Source organism: Eublepharis macularius, chromosome 2 (assembly GCF_028583425.1).
Source record: "Eublepharis macularius isolate TG4126 chromosome 2, MPM_Emac_v1.0, whole genome shotgun sequence".
In the NCBI taxonomy this organism is placed as follows: domain Eukaryota; kingdom Metazoa; phylum Chordata; class Lepidosauria; order Squamata; family Eublepharidae; genus Eublepharis; species Eublepharis macularius.
Genome location: NC_072791.1, coordinates 47948727 through 47968512, shown reverse-complemented (window position 1 = coordinate 47968512; position 19786 = coordinate 47948727). Strand labels below are relative to the sequence as shown.

The following is a 19786-nucleotide window of genomic DNA, read 5'->3' as shown; positions in this document are numbered from 1 at the left end:
AAAGGTCTTTCCCAACCTGGCTACACCTTGAGTGGCTTTGGGGTTGGAGACTGAACCTGGGGGCCCTATTACCAATGAATGCCAGCGCTCGGAGGCAACAAGAAGGGCCAGGGCAGGCTGGGGCTTTGCTTGTACACCGCCTGACAGCATCTGGTTAGCGGCCACGCGGTGAAAGGGGCTGCCGCACTTTTGTTCTCATCCAGCATCGCGGCGCCTCTTTCTTTGTTATGGCCCAGAGTCCTTGAGAGGCCGCCTCCACACGTTTCCCTCTGGGCCTCCCTTGCTCCAGGGGGCGCGCTCTCCGACACCACAGCCGCTTCTCCCTTAAGCCCACAGCCCGCCCACAGGCCCAGCCCTCCCTCGGGAGTTTGTGTCCGGGCTTGTTGCTAGGCGACCACGCGTCCCTCATCTCCCTCCCCTTGGCCCAAGTCGCTAGTGTCGGGCGGACGCTGGGACAAGAGGAAGAGGCAACGGAGGGAGACCCGCGGCCGCAGCAAGGGTTTCTCCCGACTGGAGCCTGAGCACCGTTTCTGTTTGGGGCAGGGAGGGAAGGAGCGAAAGATGCGGACAGCGGAGCCGTCCTTCGCCGTAACCTCATCCGAATATCAGCAGGGCTGACCCATTGGAGACCGGCTTAAAGAAGGGAGGTGGGATAATGGGTTTGACCCTGAGGGCGCGTCAAGGAGCGTTTTCCCTGGGGGAGGGAAGGGGGCCGGATGGGGCAGAGGGGCTGGAGATTGCTGGCAACGAAAGTGGCCAAGTTTCTTTCCTTTTTCGCTGGGCGCTTTCTTTCTGCCGTGACAGACATCAGCGAAAACGAAATGGAGGTGTGATAGGCACTTTAATGGTTTATCATTTATACTAGGATAAGCTTTCTTGGGTCAGAGCCTGCGACATCAGATGTAAGAAATTCAACAGGTGTAGTAGGTCTCCTTATGAACACCTCCTGTCAGGAACAACTTTCGCCTGTAGAAATGAAAACTAAGGCTTCAACAATGAAGCAATAAAACATTGATGCAAAACTTCAGTTTGACTAAAGATATGCCTTTGATTAGGAATCTCTGGGAATAATATTTAGAAAAGCAATGCATTATTTTTAGAACAAGTGACAGGCAATGTCTTAAAAGACACAGGCAGGAACTCCATTTCTAAGCGGGTTGCTGCTAAAAGCACAATCTAAGAACAAAGTATGCTATTTTGTTTCACAGTTCATTTTATTTCTTTAAAATATTTCTGTTCTGCCTTTTCATCCCACTCAGGGTATGCTAATTAATAAACAGATTGAATTTATCCCCATTTGAGCCCAAAGTATCCAGTTAAAACTAAAACAGCAATCAACTAAAGTATAACACAAAGATGCTTAGGGAAGGGGTTGTCAGCAAGATCTTGTCCAGGCACAATGCAGAGGTGCCTGGCTGCTTCCCTTTCTCTACTTGATCTAAATTTACTCATTATTTCATTCATAGCCTGATAGTGTAATCCTATGCAGAGTTATTCCAATTTAAGCCAAATGCAATAATTTTCCCCTTCTCTAAGACCCCAATTAGTACCAAAAACCACTTGGGATTTTTAAAATAGAAAAACAAGTTAAATTTTATAAACCTTATCAATAATATAGTTTGTTTCATGTTTACCAGATGTTCTGTTTGAGAAAAGGGAGAATTAAATGGCACAGTGTTACATTTTTTGAACTAAAGTTGTAATCCCATACACACTAAAAACCATTGGGTGGAGTAGGATTTGCTTCAGAAAAAAAAAACAGGCATAGGATTATACTGCAGAGAGCTTCATGTAGATGAGATGATAAGTGACCACAGATTTGATGATTTGTAACTTGGGGCTGCCCACAACATATAACAGAATATTCAGAATTCTCACAGTTTATTGCTTGGTATTTTATTTAGTTATGACTAAAATTCTGTACTTTCCTGAAGGTATATGGAAATGGCTAGAAAACGTGAACATTTTGGTCTAAGCTATTTGGAAGAACTAACTATACTTAAAGAGCGTGAAAACATATGCAAAGAATCTCGGCTGGAATTTCTGAAGTTTAAACAAACAGCTAATGCTCAAACAAATCTGAACAAACCTGTATGTGAAGTTACACCACCAGATCAAGCACATCAGCTAGTACCTTATTCTCTCCAGAGTTCACAGAGACCACCCCTGCTTCTTGAAAACACAAATCTTCCTGTAGACTGGGATACTTCTAAAAGTTTGAAAAGAGTAGATCTTTCTCCTGATGTAACAGTCATGGGACATCAAACACAACGTCTTGAAACTAAACAAAAGAAATCTCACAAAAAAGAAGACACTATGATAGACAATCACTTAGCTGAGGATGAAAAGGGGCCAGTAGCAATAGCCTCTTTAATAGGCACTACTAAAAAAGTCAGCATGTTAAAGAAACCAGAGCCCCCACCAAAGCCAAGATCCAGAAAGTTGGTTCATGCAAAATCTGTGTTTGAGAAGCCTCTCTCCCCTCAACAAGTAGTTCATGATACTGAACAGCCAGCACAAAAAATGTATTCTCAGCATAAGATTATGGCAAATGTAGGAACCAGCTCTGACATAACAGAAATGGAATGCTCAAGTATTATGGACTCCAGTTCAAGTGAAAAGTTAATTAAAATGTCAAAAGAAATTTCAAAGCCAAGTATACTAAAAACACTTATTGAGTTAGAAGAGCCGTATAGTAAAAAAATCAGCAAGGTATCTAATGCAAAGTCTATTTCAGGATCTCTGCAAGAAGCTAGAGACATGAGAAGATCAAAGCTATCTGAAAAGTTTTCCCCAAAGAGTAGGTCACAAATACAGGATTCCATTCAAAAGTTTCCTTCTGGAGTTCTTCCACGATCTATTGATGAAATAATTGCATCCTTGCAGTCTACAGCTCCTACCCCTTCAGATCTGAGAATCAAAGAACTTCTGGAGAGTGTTCTTGGCCAGGACTACAACATAAAAATAGAAGTAAGTGAACTAGTCTTTTGGGTGGTGTGTTTCTTTTTCATGAAAATGGCACTTTTTTCAACATCTGCAATTTGATATAATAGTGTGGGTGTTTGGGAAAAATTAATAAAACTGGTAACAATATCCTTTCACCATTCCTTTTTGCCACATTGTTTTGTTAAAAGAGAAATTATTAGATATATCAGCAGAGTGCTTTGTATGTACACATAAGATACTATAACTATCCACGGCCAAGTGTAATTTGTGTATTTATTTAGGTTTATATCCTGGTATCTTAGAGCAATCTAAAACAAACAAAATAAAATGCTGAAGAATGCCACAACGATCAAACCAATGATCTTGCACTGTTTCTAGAACATGTTCATACTAGAGCCATTGGGAATACTGTCCAGTTCTGGTTGCTTTATTTCAAAAGCAGAACAAGAGGCAATCAGAATGATTAAAGGATTGTAGTACCTTCCTTACATGGAAAAGCTAAAGCATTTGTGACATTGTAGTTCAGGAAAAAAGACAGCTTGGGGAGAACAGGATAAAGTGGGGGTCCTCAACGTGGTGCCTGTGGACTCTGTGGTGCCTGCTGACATGTTTCCTGGTGCCCACAGCCTCAAAGTGCTTTTAGAACATGGGTGGGGCCATCACCCTGTGTCAGAGTTTCAAAGGTGCCCACAGGCTCCAAGACCTGAGGAACCCATGTGATAGAGCTTTATAAACTTATGCATAATGTCAACAAAATTAATATGGATAACTTTTTCTCAGTATCCTATAATATTAGACCCCAGGGTCAGCCAGTGAAATTAATTGGTAATAGATGTGGGACAGGCAAAAAATAAAGGTATTTCACACAATAACACACTTAATTTGAGCAATTTGTTACTACCAGATGTGGAGACAGTGGCTTAGATGGCTTTAAGAGGAGATTAGACAGTTTATGGAGGATAGGTCTAGACAATGACCTGTCTATAAATGAAATCTCCATGTTCAAAGGTAGTATGCCATTGAAGAACATTTGCTGAGGAGCAACAGTGGAGGGGCTGTTGGGTTCTTCCTCTACTTGTGGTCTTCCTGGAGCTTCTGTGCATAGGAACATAGCTTTATAGTGCATTTCTAACAACACTTTTCTGGGAGTCAGCCCCATTAGATAGACTTAAGTGGCTCAAGGACTATGTTTGCTGATGGAATTCCATAACTGAAGATTAAAGGTGGTTTAAAGAGTAGGAAATTCTAAGATAAGAAAATGTGGTACAGTTTCAGGGATGAAACTATCATTTTTGAGGTCCTTGGCAGTCTTGTTTAACCACACGTAATTTTTCACAGAACTCAACCATAGTTTCTTGCTTAACCTTTCTTACTGTTTTTGGTATTTCAAACAGAATTGAAATGCATAATGGAAATTATTACCTTTACTGTTTTGATTTATACTTGTGTTTTCTTTCTTCAAAATAGTCACCAGTTGACGTTCCAGTGAAGCCCGAGACAAAAGAAGAAATCTCCATCTACTCGTCTCAGGTAGATTGACCAATGTCAAGGAATGGGAAAAATATTTCACAATAAAAACACAATACTAGCTGATGCCCATAGCAGATCTTTATTGTGTTATCAGAAGTGTGAACTTTTAAACGTTATGTATTTTTCCCTTTTATAATGAAGCCACAAGTCACTGAAAGGGAAATTCAGCTGAGCATACTGGAAATGCCATCTAAAGAAGCTGTGTCAGTGAAAATGGAACAATTAAAAATGGTAAGGTTCAAGGCATTATTGTAGAAATATGTTGATATTTTCTTGCTGTTAGAAAGGGACTGCTCGAATGAATTCTATTTAGTTATATGTCATTTTTCTTCCTAATCAGAACCCAAAGCAGCTTACAATATAAAAAAATAATGAAAACAACCAAGCAGGTAAAGGGGGGTGGGGGGAGAAAGTCTTCTGAGCGTAGTGTAGATCTTCTCCCCGGCTCTTTAAGCTATGACCTTTTGGCTCTTGTTTCTGGCTTGCTGAGACTGAAAACAGTTACTTGGAAATAAGAAGGCCAGATGAGTCACCAGGAGTTAAAGCTGATAGGCTGTAGTGCTTTTACTTGGTCCCTATTGAGGCCAGTATTGTCTACTATGATTGGCAGTGGCTCTTCAGGGTTCAGGTGAGGTTCTTTCACATCACCTGCTTAATGCTTCTTTAAACTTGAGATGCTGGGGATTGAATTTGAGACCTTCTATATGCAAAGCAGAGCCACTGAGCCACTCCCCCCCCCCAACTAATCTTTTTCCACATTATTTTAAAAATTTTAGTCTGAAACAAATTATTATTGCCTTGGATCTGTGCTCCCACCCCATGTGAATAGAAGAACTTCCATGTTTAAGGGATGGAGATGTAGATTTGCCTTCCATTAAACTTCTTCAATCCTGAAAAGCTGCACTAGAAGTTCAGGGGACCCTCTAGCACATTTCAGGAGGGAAGAAGAATCAAAGTCGCTTCTGCCTTTCTGTGCACAAGCTGAGGTTTTAAGCTGTTATATTTAATAGGTGAAACGTACCTATTATCTAGTATATTGTATGGTATCAAATGTTATGAAGGCAAACGTGCCATTGAAATATGTCTTTTGTCTTTTACTATTTTCTTCTTTTCTTCTTTACAAAGGAACCTTGGGTTGAAGAACTTGGATCTCCAGCTAAACGGGCAACACTTGCAGATAGTGAACAAACACAACTGGTACAGTTTAAACCTCTATTATGAAAAGCATTTGCTTCTCAGCTCCTGATACTGATGCTCTGCTGTGTGCTGGTAGGAGAGCATAGAACCGATTGTAAAGTCTTTGATGTAAGAAGATACGTCACCTTTCTGCTGCTACTGAGAAAATGCTTCTTTGTGGGGCAGGACCACCACACAGACCTTTAAAAAAGGAGAGGAGTAGGACTGTGTGTGCATGACATCTAATGTGACCTCCTAGATACAGTTCAAACTTACAACTGTAAAAATGATATTGTAAGGGTATTTGCAATTGAGGCAAGTGAGTTGAGCTGACCTGTCGATCTCTGTTTTGTATAAGGGTTGGTTTTGCTACTGCTGCAGTAACTTAAATTCACTACAGTTATATTGGGTTGCCATGATTATAGAAGATATCTGAAATAGAGCCTCCTTAGCCACATTGTAACTGCTGGAATATAGGCTTCAAGGTCTGGCATTCAGTCATTATGGGGTTAATGTGTTTACCCAGTGTGCTATTGTTTGCATTGACCTGGAAGGGAAACCTGGCAGAGAGCCAATAGCTTAATCTAACTCAAAGCCCAGGAAACTAAGATGAGTTTGTAAACTACTATTAGTCAGTTGATCAGGTGATTTCCTTTCTAGGGTCAAGAAGAAGATCACCATAGCAGACACGGTATCTAAGTCTAAGTTTGTACTTCATAGTGTCAAGATGTAGCTGATAGATTTCTTTGTTTTATAGCAACCCCGTGCACCTTTTTCCTCTGGAGGTAAACTTTTCTTAAAAGCAAACAACGCATCTGACTCTCTGTTGATTCAAGATCCATTGCAACTCCGAATTTAAACTATTTTTAACCCTTTCCCCAACCAATTGGTAGCAGAGGATGGTTTGTAATAGTAGCTAATGTTTTTTTTTAATGACCCAGTGGATCTTTAGAGAGATGCTAAGCTAATTAGGCGGACAGGCTTGGATTTTAAAACAACCACTTTTTTCTCTGCACTCTCCTGCACTCAGAGAATTGTGATTAGGAAAAGGAAACCTCAGATCAAACAGTCTGAGAGCTTTGCCTAAGAACTGATTTGGATTTGCAAACTGGAGCTATGGACGATTCTTTGAAGTTTTTTCCCTCGAATGCAAATGAGGAGCTTCCACATTAACTCTGCATGTGCCTGCTTCAGCCAGAAAGAACTCTGCATAAATTCAATGATGAGGAGTGCTGGTTCTTCAACAGATGCCCATGAAAGGGATGTGAGTTCATGGAAACCCAATGACTGTAGCCCAGGGAGGATGGGTTTACCCTGTTTGAATCAGAACAATTTTAACTGGTAGAATAGTGCCTTGAAAAACCAGCTACAAATGCTTGGAGCCTCAGATGTATTGACTAAAGCAATCCCAGCAAATGGGCAAGAAAGGACTGATTTTCTTAAGTAAGATGACTTGGTAGAACCTTTAATTATGAGCTAAGTAATTCGCCGTTAGATACCTGACTTGCATACTCTGGAAACAGCAAAAGCCATGCTTGAATTTCTAAAGAAAAAATATGAAGGCCAAACATCCCGTAAAATTCTGTACCTAAAGAGTCAGCTATATGATTTTAAAACGAGAGAAGGTGATTCATTGCCTAGTCAATTAAAAAGGCTCATGGGAGTCTATAACCAATTGAAAGATTTGGGAAAAGTGCCTGAAGATAAAGATGTTATTGCTGCAATTTTAAAAGGTCTTCCTCTTAGCTATAAAGGACTGATGCTTTATTTGAGACATCAAAAGGGTTTATCTCTTGATTATCGGTTATCAGTTTTAAGAGAGTAAACTGAAAAACATTTCGCACTCGGTTTTTAGAGCGCGTTTGTACCTGTTCCACATCCCATGTTTGCAAGGTTTTCACACTTAAAAGCAGTCATGGGATGCAGTCCCACTTTTTGTCCGCTGTATCCCCGATTTTTCCCCCTGCGGACATACCCCGATGTTTTTTTAAGTTCGCTGCCGACTGGCAGCTGGCCTGCATTTTGCTAATGTGAACACTTTTGCCACCTTTTTGCTTCTCTCCCCCCCTCTCCTTTTCCCTGGGAGCTGATTGGTTTGTGCAGAATTAACCACTCCCACCCTCCTCAGCTCTCTGAACTCCTTGTCCACCATTTTTTTTAGTAAAGCGAGCTGAGGGTCATAAGGCTGCTTCTTCGTTGGTTTCCTTCCTCCCGGTATGCATGCTGTTTTATTTTTTTTCAAAAGCCAGGAATGATTCCTAAGCTTGCTGCTAATTCCCTGCTAGCTTTAAAATCAAGGAAAGTGTTAAATAGCTGCTTTCTCCTTCCTCCCTTAGGGCATGCACACACATTCTTTTTTTTTTAAAGACAAGAATGGGTTGCAACGTTGTAATGTTCCTGCACTTTCTTCCTGGCTTTAAACGCCAGGAAAGGATTAAACGGCTGCTTTTCCCTCCTTCCCAGGCATGTTTCAGACTTTGCCAAAGAGGGGAAAAAAACCCAAGCATTTTGCACAGCCCTTTGGAAACAAGCCTCTGCTTCCTGGGAGGAGATTAATCGGCAGCATTTTAACCCTTTCCTGGCTTGATTTAAAAAAATGAGAGTCGTACATGTTTTCCCCCAGAACTCTGCCACCAATTGCCTCTCCGGTGGGCAGGGGACAGCCCAAGCAGCAAAAAGGGGGGAAGGGTTCCAACATTGCAAAGTTACTACGCATGCTGAATTTTTTTTAAAAAAGTGTGACGTGAATTGCAAGGCCCCAAAAGCCCAAAATTGCACCGAGGTTTTGAAATGAAGCACAGACACCAAATCGAAATTGCAGTGGACAGTGTGAAATGAACAGGTGCAATGCCGAAGCCACTGCGATCGGGGCGAATGCTCATAAATGGCGGTTTAAACCGTAAGTGCGAAAAGGGCCTGATTCAGTTGATGACTCTGAGGCTGTGTCTAGTAAAATGGCTGTTTTAAATTTGAGACATAGATATAAAAATGAAGGATTAATTGCTTCTCATGTCGGGGGAACCATTTCTTCCGAAACTGTGAGTCAAAGAGGGCGCATGGCCAGAAGCCTACTGGCCCACATGCTCACTATGAAAGGTTGCCACCTGCTGGCAGAGACAATTTTAACAGCAGAGAAAAGTTAACCTCACACCAGAGGGAACTTTAATACAATTAGAGGCAATGGGAAATATACTCAGAGGAATGTTGAGAATGATTATACGCTAAGAATTTGTGATAATCTGAATGTTGAAAATAAGAAACTGTTCCTGCTTGACAGTGGATCATGCATGCACATATGCAAGTATCGTGAATCCTTTCGTGAATTTGATACTGAGAAAAGACCTATACTTCTACAAGCGATTAAAGAACTGCTTCATGTAGAAGGGATTGGAACAGTGCCAAATGAAATTCTTACTACTACTGGAGATGTGATGACTGTTAAATTACAGAATGTCACTCTGGTTTCTGGAGCAGTAGACAATTTGATTACAACTAAAAGACTTTCGGAAGTATGACTGTTGGTGAAGAGTCTAGCATTAGGTTTGTGGTGGAGCAGAGAAATGGATTTTGTGGATGTTTGCGAAGACTCAGAAGTTGTTGATGATGGTGAAGGACAAGTTTGTCAAACTAGACAACATGTTTGTGACCATCGCAGATGTCTGTTCATGGCATGTCAAACTAGGGCACCATAATGTGCAAAGTGTTGAGAAGTTGTTGAAGGAATGTGGAATTTCTGTTCCTAGTTATGACAAGGCAAAAGAAAAATGTGACACGTTTTAAAGCAAAGGAGACTAGCCCAAGCTACACAGAGATTGTAAACTCAGACCTCATTAGCCCACTATCGCCATCTTTTGGTGGGAACAAGTATTTTGCAACATTTACTGAAAGCAAAACAAAATACACTTTTGTATACCTGCTGAAGAGCAAAGATGAAACACTTGAAAAATTCAAATGCTTTGTTGCCACAGTTAAGAATAAGTTTGGCAAAGCACCCCAGAGTCTATACACTGATGGTGGTGGAGAATATTGCAATGCAGAATTTAAAAGATTTTTGGAACTTGAGGACATTGAGCATAAAGTAAACATACCTCAATCACCACAACAAAACAGATGTTCTGAGAAATTGAACAGGACTATACAGGATATGTACAGGTCTATGCTAATACATTCTGGACTGCCCAATGGATTATGGGCTGAAGCTGTGAACACAGATGTTTACCTACATAACAGAGTACCTTCAAAGGTAATGGACATCACTCCATTTGAAGCTTGGTTTGGCAAGAAGCCCGCTCTAAACCACATCAAAGCTTTTGGTTCCAAAGATTATGTCCACATACCAAAGGAGAAAAGAGGAAAGCTTGATCCTTGAGCTGAAGTTGGACTGATTATTGGATATCCTGTTGGTGGAAAAGGATACAGAATTTCAATCCTCAAGACTGCAGAGTCAGGAAATACAATGTGGTATATGCGGATGAGAACCATTTGCTACATGCTTCTAACACAGCTGAATCCACAGTGACAACTGATCCAAAAGATCTAGAGACTGCTCCTGAAGAACTGGTCATTTGGTTACCTGCAGAGACCACTGGGGAACTGGCAGGTCCACCTTCTCAAGACACTGCACAAACAGAAGAGGAAGCAGAGACTGAACCAGAGGAGACAGAACCTGCAATCACTGTGAGAAGATCAGAAAGAAGCAATAAAGGAAACCCACCAAAGAAATATGGATTTTGTGAAACTGTGCAACATATAAAAGAACCCAAGAACTTGAAAGAAATATGTAAACTGCCTGCAGAAGAAAACAAATGGATTGAAGCAATGGAAGAAGAACTGGAATCCATAAATGAAAAACAAGTATAGACAAAGTTACCTTCAGACAGAAAACCTGTTGGATGTAAGTGGGTGTTCAAAATCAAATATAACACTGATGGGACTGTAGAGAAATACAAGGTGCTTCTAGTAGCCAAAGGTTTCTCCCAGGAATATGGAACTGACTACTTTGAAATGTTTGCACGTTATCAACCATGCAGGACACTGCTTAGTGTTGCAGCCTTAAGAACCATGATAGTAGAGCATCTGGATATAAAGACAGCTTTTCTCAGTGGAGAGTTATCTGAGGAAATCTATATGGAGCAACCTGAAGGTTTCCAGATCAGAGGACTAGAAAATTATGTGTACAGACTCAACAAAGGTCTATATGACTTAAAGCAAGCAGCAAAAGCCTGGTATGATAAAATATCAGAATTACTACGAAAGTAAGGATTTGAGCAAGGAAAAGCAGAACTTTGTATACCAGACTTAAAAATGGACAATACCAATACATTCTTGTTTATGTTGATGACTTGATCATATTTTGTCAAAATAGAGAGGATATTAACGAAATAGTTCATGGACTAAACAAAGAAGTGGAAGTCAAACAGCTTGGAGACTCAAAACACTACCTCGGGATATAAGTTGAAAGACTTGAAGATGGAACTTTTCTTTTGAGCCAGAAAAGAAAAATACTGGACTTTGTAGAATCTGTTGGCATGAAAAACTGCAATGTGCCACTTGAACCTGATTATCTGAGAGAAAGGGATGGGCGACCACTTAGGGATGTTGGTGAATATAGAGAAGCAGTTGGAAAACTTCTGTACTTGAGCAAAACTACAAGACTTGACATCACAGCAGCTGTTGGCATCCTATGTAGAAAAGTAAGTTCACCTAATCATCATGATTGAAATGCAATAAAGGAACTAACAAGATACCTGAAAGGAACTGTGGACTTAAAACTGAGAATTTCACCATCTGAAAAGCCAAGATTGATTGGATATATGGATGCTAACTGGGGAGAAGAATCGAGTAACTACAGGTCAACCAGTGGATACCTATTATTTTATGGAGATGGACTGATAGACTGAACTAGTAGGAAACAAACTACTGTAGCACAGTCTACAGCGGAAGCTGAATGTGTGTCAGCAGCAAGTGCCTGCAGTGAACTAGAGTGGATTTTTCACTTGATAAAGGGCTTTGGAATAAACGAACCTATACCTGTAGTTATGTTTGAGGATACTCAAGCTTGCGTTGCCATATGCAACGAGAAAGTACCAAAAGAAAGACGCAGATCTATTGGACTTAAGTGTGAACTTGTGAGAGATATGTGCCAGAAGGGACTAATCGAGATTGAACATTGCTGCACAGAAGAAATGGTGCTGATATCCTGACTAAGCACTGTCTAAAGCAAAAGTTGAATATCTTTGTGAAATGTTGAATATGTTTGATCCTAATGCTGAGATGCTGGATGAATAATGTTTGTTAAATATGGATGCATGATGACTTCCATGTTAGACTTTGAGAAGGGGTGTTGGAATATAGGCTGCAAGGTCTGACATTCAGTCATTGGGGTTAATGTGTTTAGCTAATGTGCTATTGTTTGCATTGACCTGGAAGGGAAACCTGGCAGGAATCCAATAGCCTAATCTAACTCAAAGTCCTGGGAACTAAGATGTGTTTGTAAACTACTGTTTGTCAATTGATCAGGTGATTTCCTTTCTAGGGTCCAAAAGAAGATCGCCATAGCAGGCATGGTATCTCAGTCTATGTTTGTACTTCATAGTGTTGAGATGTAGCTGATAGGTTTCTTTGTTTCGTAGCAACCCTGTGCACCTTTGCCCTCTAAAGTAAACTTTTCTTAAAAGCAAACAAAGTGTCTGATTCTCTATTAATTCAAGATCCATTGCAACTCTGAATTTAAACTGTTTTAACCCTTTCCCCAATAGTAACATGCCCTTAATTCAAATATTGCTATTATATATTATATACATATTAAAGAAATTATATATAGTTTAAGGAAACGATATTATATCTAGTTTAAGGAAAACGTATCTGAAAAAAATTAAAGAGGCTTTCTTCTCTCTTGTTTTGAAAATCATGTTTGAATTGTTCTAGCTAGTATGGTTTGTTTGGAATTAAAGCATCAAAAAGATGTCATAGTTGCAACGTAATCCTTACTGCTTTTATTATGAATGCTTTTTGGACTATACTATTCAGCTTCTTTGGGCTATGGCTAAAGTTATAGGTTTACCGGTACATTTTGTCCATAATACATCATTGCTTTTCTTCATGATTGTTTAAAGTATACCTTAATTAAATGTTACTTATAGACAGTACATTATTTTCCTTGACTGTTTCCCCCAGGATACATCTCAAAGATCACGATTGGAGAGTATGTCCCTCCCAACAGAGCAAGAGTACATAGAAGTGGAAGAAGATACCCCCAAAGCTAAGGTAAAATACACAAAATCACAAACCGTTTTCTTCCCTACTGTTATTTTTGTTGCTGATATTGTATTTCTTTTCTAAGATATGCCAGGTGTGATTGTCTTATTCACATTTCACATGTACAATATGATAGAATCCTTTTTATTTAATAATAGTCTAATGATACTTGGTCCTCTGTAATTGACTTACAGCACCATCTGGGAGAGGAGCAGAAGCGCCCTGGCAGCAGACTATCCCAGATTTACGCCAGCATAACTCCCCCTACGATGGCACAGCAGCCCAGTGCTGCTTCACTCTGGTCTCTTACCAGCCACCTGGCCAAGGTGGCTGAGTGTGGGCATAACTAGGGTGTAAGTCCCTGCAACTGTGTGGCAGGGGGCAGGCTGGTGGGCAGGGCACATGTTCGTTAGCTTCCTAAGCTGTTTTGGGCACAGGAATGCCCCCAGCAGCAGTGGAAAGTTATGCCACAAAAAATGATGGCGTAGCCCATAGGCACCCATTGTACAGGAAAATTCAATCACCTCCCCTGTGCTTTCCCCCCTCAAGCAGCTTGGAGGTGCATAGGATCCTGACTATTATAGGGACCAATTTGTTCGTGCCCCTGCGGTGGCCAAGCCTCCTCCCTGTGCCCAATCAGCTAAACAGTCACCCTATATAACCTCTAGCTGGGGCATCCATTACCTCAGGTAAGCGAGGTGGGTAGAGGCTTTGCCCAAGAGCCCCCTGCCATGGGGACTTAGAGCATGAGGTGGGAGATGGTGCTGGTGGTGGCGGGGCAAGAGTGCGCAGAGGGAACTTTGTGAAATCTGGTGCATGGCTCACACTCACATATGGGAGGAGAGTCACATCCAAAATGCCTAACAATTATTACCCGAGTTCCCTTACAGGTTACTTGACCCCTGAGTCCTGGCTTGGGGAGGAATGAGGGCACACTGACAGGTAAGAAGGAATTGGGGAGGTAGCTGCCCTAGCTCGCTCATTCACATCAGTCTCTCCTCTCCCCACACCCACATGCCCCTAATCACTGGTCTCTGCAGTTGAGGCTTATTGGGGAGGGTGCAGCCCCTGCCTGTGAGCTGTGTGGCCCATGTCTGCCATAGAAGCAGTTGCCTAGGGAGCCATGCTTAATATATCTGTTTCAGGGGAATACCAGCAGTCCATGTCAGGACTCCATCTAGACTTCCTCAGCTGGGTTCCCCCCTTGGGCAGAGGAGAGAGTGCAGTTGTGGGCTAGAGTGTCTGGATGCTTGCTCTTATAACTCCTCCATAATGGCGTCTGTATAAACCCATGACTATCTTCCTCCCAGGATCAGAACTCCAAGCAGACGGGAGCAGAACATTCGGATATGGATGAGGAGCACTTTCCTGCTGGAGGGACATCCCTTGTCTGGTTGCTAGCATGATGGAGCTGCTGCTGCTGTGCTCAACCAGGCTGTGGTAGACCCTGCCATGGCCTGTGTGAGGTCCAACCCCTTGCTACATGTGTGTCTGTTTCCCTTTCAGGATGGCCATGATCAATCGGGGAAGCTAGGGAGCGTTACTGTTCCAACCCCTGGTGATATTTCTTGGTTGCTATCCAAGCCTTGCCAATGGAGCCATTTCCTGGGCAGCCTGTGACTCAACCCCGCTCCTAAGAAGGCAGCACGGGGAATGGCCCTTGTGGCTCCAACCATTGTGCAAACAGGTGTAGCTCCCATCCTGGCAGAAATTGGCAACATGCAGCCAGACCTCCTCTTCACTGTTGGCAATTCATTAAAGTTTGTGTCTAGCAACTTGTGCCTCCCTGCCTCTTTGCTCACCTGGTCTGAGAGCAGCCCCCACTCAGAGGCAGCCCCATGGCACATCTGTGGGGATGATCCTTGGCCATGGGATGCCAGGGAAGCAGCGGCCCTGAGGATCCATCAGGAACCTCTGCCCCATTGAATGGCTCAGCCTCCATATGGAGTGGGGGCCATGATCCCGTACTGACAGCTGCCACATGCAGCCTCCGTCCTTCCCAGACTCCCTTCACATGGTGGGGAAGTGAATGGGATGGAACGCAAGGTCTTGCCCATGTGCAGGGGGGAGGGCCAGCAGCCACCCACAGTGCTGTTGGTGCCTGAGATGCAATGCAGATGGCTGTTGCAGTCTGGGGGCCTGGGATGATCTGCGGGGGCAGGCAGTCCATGTGCCATGTGCACATGCCTGAAGAGGGGGAGCTCCCCGCCCCTGGGGAGTTCTTCATCAGTGAAAATGGAGGCCTGGACTGGTGGCTAGCTGTCACTTCCCCATTTTGACTGGGACCATTCACCCGGGGAAAGAAAATGGTGGCAGGAGGTCTGTGATTGATGCTTCCACATCGAATACCGGTCTGGGGAGGTGGGGAATGTGTGTTGTACTGCTTGAAGGCCACCTGAGCTAGATGAGCCACCCTCTTGCAACCTCCCTACCCACCATCTCTTGGGGTTCTTTAGGGTCACAGTGAGTGGCCAGTCTGCCCCAGCATGGAGAAGCTGGCCAGCAGTTTTGGGTGTCTAGGGCAGCCGTGGCAGCCTCCAGAGCAAGGTTCCTGTGAGCATCTCCTTGGCAGAGCATGATCAAGAGTGGTTCTTGTCAGGACAGCCCGTTCATCTGCATATGGAGATCCTTTGTGGTGGCAGGGGGACGTGGACAGGGAAAAAACTCCTAGCCATACAGGGTGGGCTAGTGACCCAGGACCCATCAGGCAGCTTGGTGCCCTTGGTGCCTGGTGGGGTTTGTGGGCACAGGACCAATGTGATCAGTGATGTGGGGTGACTCCATAGCGTATGGCCACAGGGGCGCGGTATGGGCAGGCTGCCCTGTGATGTGTTTCCAGATGGTTTCAGCGGCCCCCATGTACTTGCTCAGGCTCCGCTGTGCACCTGTCACTGTGCTTCATTGCTGGCTCAAAGCAGAGTGGCTGCCGGGGCCCCATCCAAGTGCTCATCTTCCAGTCCCTCCATTGGGAGCACTGGAAGCTGCTGCCAGGTGGCAATGTTGTGGAGTATGTCACAAACAGCCATAAGCTTCTCTATTGCCATGGGCTGCATTACTAGGTGCCCCCCCCCACGGTATGATGCAGGCACTGGAACTGCATCTGTAGTTGGCCAAATACCCCTTTGATGACTATCCATGTCTGCCAGTGAGTTTGGTTGTGAGCAGCATGGCTTGTCAGCTCTTCCGAGGGATATGGGATCTAGAGGTATGGGAGAAACTGGTAGCCCCAGTCATCTGCAGGAGTAGGGAAGCCATCAGCTGTCAGTGTCCCCTTCCAACGGGAACCCCCCCCCCGGGCCACCTGTCCTGTAAACAGCCCTTGCCCTCCAGCCATGTGGGCCACCTATCCAGTAAGCCCCTCCCATCCCACTGCCTACAGGAGTGGCCTGCAGGACACCGCGGAGTTCCCTGTGGGATTGCTTCTGTGGGGTTGCCTCCAGCAGGGTGCAACCTGGTCCTCGCCCACCAGCAGGGTTGCACCAACCAGCCACTACCGTGACAGGCTTTGGGGCCCTCCATCCAGATCCCTCTGGTGGGTGCCTTCCCTGTGGTGGAGCTGTTGCTGTAGGCCCCCACACTGCAGGCTGCACCTTCGAAGGGGGACATGTGTGCCATCTGCCACTTGGCTGGGCAGCTACCTCTGGCCGGATGCCCAGATGTGGGTGCCGTGACCGTGAGGGCATGTGGTCCCTGGCTGCCTGCTCTCTGATGGGGGATGGAGGTGTCGACGGGGAGTGGGGATCCTGGCCTGCACATTGATTGCACCTTTGCTTACTAGTTGCATGCCTGTCATTGGGGCGATGTGGCCATTGGAGGATGCTGGCAGCAGCCTTGCTGTGGCTGGCTGGCAGTGTAGCTCTCCCATGAAAGTCCTTAGGAAGCAGATGAGTGGCAAGTACATGGGCTTGTGGATGCCGGTAGCGCGGTGGGCCTCAGGACTGCAGTGTTAGAATTGTAACCCAAATTGTTATGGTCTTTTCACAAAAGATAAAGTTTAATTTGATATTTATGCAGATTAAGATGTGCTTGTTTCTAGAAAAGCCTGAAAATGTGGCATCTTGTCTGAAATTTTCAATAAAGTGTTATCTCATAGTAGTCAGAACGCCAGCAGGCATAAGCCAAGTTTATTTATTTGTTTGTTTATTTTATTTGATTTATACCCTGCCCTCCCCACAAATGGGCTCAGGGCGCTAACAACATTTATAAAACACAGTGAATTAATCACAAAACCATAAAATCAATAATAATCTTTAAAAGGTCATTAAAATAGTCCAGGTACAGGCTATTTAAATAAATATTTGGGAGTCCGTATATGGGTAGATGGCCGAGGGCAGCCTCAGAAAAAGTGGTGGTCTTAGATGGAAGAAGGGGGATACCCACTGGCACTCAGCCAAAGGCCCGGTGGAACATCTCTGTTTTACAGGCCCTGTGGAACTGTAACAGGTCCCACAGGGCCCAGATATCCAGCGGGAGAGTGTTCCACCAGGCCGGGGCCAGGGCAGGAAAAGCTCTGGCCCTAGTTGAGGCCAGACGGATGTCTTTTGGGCCGGGGACCACCAGGAGTTGCTTGTCTGCAGAACGCAATGCCCTGCAGGGGACGTGATGTAAGAGGCGGTCCCACGGGTATGCAGGTCTCAGTCCGTAAAGGGCTTTAAACACCAAGGTTAACACCTTGAACCGGATCCGGAACTCCTCTGGGAGCCAGTGCAGCTGGCACAGCACAGGATGAATATGCACTTGGATTGGTGTTCCAGTAAGGACATGTGCCGCTGCGTTCTGGACCAGCTGTAACTTCCGGGTCAGGCCCAAGGGCAGTAGTCTAACCAGGAGATGACTGTTGCATGGATTACTGTGGCCAAGTCCCAGGGCGAAAGATAGGGTGCCAGTTGCCTGGCCTGTTGAAGATGAATAAAGGCAGACCTGGCAACAGTCGTGACCTGGGCCTCCATTGAAAGTGTGGCATCCAGGATCACCAGCGCTGGATCCAGGCGCGCGGACACCTGGGGCAAACCTTTCCCGGGTGCTCAGCGTGCGCAGAGTGCGTGCGTACTCCCGGTGCTGCGCGATGATGTCACTTGTGATGTCATCACGCAGGGCGGGAGCCTTGTGCGGCAAGCCGGCCGCTCCAGTGCCCGGTGAGCCATGGAACTGGCAGCAACGCGTGCGTGCGCTGGGGCAGCTGGCTGGCTTGCTGCGCGCACAGGACCTCCCAGCCCTGTGCTCAGCCACCCCGTGCGGCAAGCCAGCTGCCCCAGTGCACGCTCTCGCTGCCGACAGCTCCACGGCTGACCGGGTGCTGGGGTAGCTGGCTTGCCATGTGGCCAGCTGAGTGCAGGGCTAGGAAGCCCTCCACGCAGTTAGTGTGCCCCACTGCCCTGTGCCGGCCGCCCCAGCGCACAGTGAGCCACAGAGCTGGCGGCGGCGAGGGCATGTGCTGGGGCAGCTGGCTTGCCGTGCTGGTGGCTGAGCGCAGGGCTGGGAGGTCCTGCGTGGCAAGCCAGCCAGCTGCCCCATCGGCGGGGCTGGCGAGGTGGAGCTGTGCCCAGCGCCACCTCTTTGGCAGCGCCGGGGGCAGGCTACCCCCCGCCCCCCCTCGATCCGGCCCTGAGGATCACACCCAGGCTCCTCAGGTGTTGGCAAAGGTTTCAATTGTACTCTGTCCAGGATTGGGACAACCCAGACACAGAACCTCCATCTTCGAGGGATTCAATTTCAGGCGACTCTGATGTAACCATACCGTCACAGCCTCAAGACCCTTGGCTAAGGAATACGGAGCGAGATCAGACTGGCTGTTCATCAGCAGATAGAGCTGGGTGTCATCCGCATACTGGTGACAACCCAGCCCAAAGCTGTGAGCTAACTGGGCGAGGGGGTGCTTATAGATGTTAAAGAGCATCAGGGAAAAAATCACCTCCAGAGGGATGCTGCATACCAAAGTTCCATATGGCAGAATACAGGTGTTTTGGGGTTCCCTTGTCATGTACTTGAACCAGTCTGGATTTGGAGAAGGGATCAACCAGGTATATATCATCCATACAACAGAATGGAGAGGCATGGGAGTTGCTTCAGCAGTCCTCTGATTACATGATGATTGAAGGTCACCAAATTGTCCTGCAGCTATCAGCAAAATCTGAAATATGTGAAAAGTGCGGCGCAGACTACATTTTACTTTCTATTGGACAACTGCAACTTTTCCTTGTCACAACAAAATTCATGGAAAAAGTCTTATAAAATAGATGCTGTAAGGGGCTGATTTTCTGTGCCTCTTCTTTTAGAAATCAGATGTTTCTCTTATCTCCATGCTCTTTGTTTACAACAGGTATTTGAGTACCTGGAGTGATGAGTAGTGGGGGAAGGGGGACTGGGAAAGAGAAAGAGGCAACATGAGCACTCTTGGAAACAGGGAATAAAAGAGACACTTAAAAATGGTGCATTTTTGTCAGTCAGTTAATCAGCAGACAACAGAGCTTGGCGGCATAAGTGACACCATCAATATAGGCTTCTTCTGGCAATTTGAACTACTGAATAGGGAAAATGCTGGCGGAGTTTTAAAATGAAGTGAAATGCTACAGATGCTTCTTAATTCTGATTACCAGGATTAAATTCATGGACACCATGGCAACTGCATTTGTGAAATCTTATAGAGGAAGATTTTTAAAGCTGGCTAGGATTGTAGCCATGTTTGCCCAATTCCAGTTGTGTTGGCTGCTACAGTAGCCTATGTCAATAATTGTTCTGAAGATCTTAAACTGTTTTTCATAATTTTTAACCCAAGCCTGTTTATTCTTAACGCTTCTTTTGAATTGTCATTATTTGATGTTTATATCTGTAAGGTAAATACTTTGGTTGTCATTTATATTAGAACTATGGTGGCAGA

The 19786-nt window shown here is 44.8% G+C and overlaps 2 protein-coding genes across 5 annotated transcripts in view; both read left to right on the top strand.

Moving 5' to 3' along the window:
- The first annotated feature begins 455 nt into the window (after positions 1–455).
- LOC129324318 (uncharacterized) lies at positions 456–14315 on the top strand. 3 transcript variants are annotated; one of them, XM_054971508.1, is made up of 7 exons: positions 456–647; positions 1935–2970; positions 4414–4476; positions 4618–4707; positions 5602–5673; positions 12829–12918; positions 14220–14315. In XM_054971508.1, the coding sequence occupies exons 2-7, from the start codon at positions 1939–1941 to the stop codon at positions 14313–14315; spliced, it is 1443 nt and encodes a 480-aa protein (XP_054827483.1). In that variant the 5' UTR covers positions 456–647; positions 1935–1938. The 3 variants fall into 3 exon arrangements, with proteins under 3 accessions (XP_054827483.1, XP_054827484.1, XP_054827482.1); XM_054971509.1 differs by having other exon boundaries at positions 13800–14279; XM_054971507.1 differs by having other exon boundaries at positions 13104–14279.
- The window catches only part of LOC129324317 (uncharacterized), a 110677-nt gene continuing 105173 nt past the window's right edge, over positions 14283–19786 (top strand). For both annotated transcript variants that reach the window (XR_008596525.1, XM_054971506.1), the window contains exon 1: positions 14283–14370. Coding sequence is in view for 1 of the 2 variants with exons in the window: in XM_054971506.1 (XP_054827481.1) it covers positions 14362–14370 (9 nt within the window). In the remaining variant the exon portion in view is untranslated. The remainder of the gene's footprint in view (positions 14371–19786) is intronic.

Coding starts and splice junctions, on each gene's coding strand:
- LOC129324318 (XM_054971507.1), top strand. CDS start 1,939: ATGGAAATGGCTAGAAAACGTGAACATTTTGGTCTAAGCTATTTGGAA. Junction 5,674..12,828: donor ATAGTGAACAAACACAACTG/GTACAGTTTAAA, acceptor TGTTTCCCCCAG/GATACATCTCAAAGATCACG. Junction 12,919..13,103: donor AAGATACCCCCAAAGCTAAG/GTAAAATACACA, acceptor ATTGACTTACAG/CACCATCTGGGAGAGGAGCA.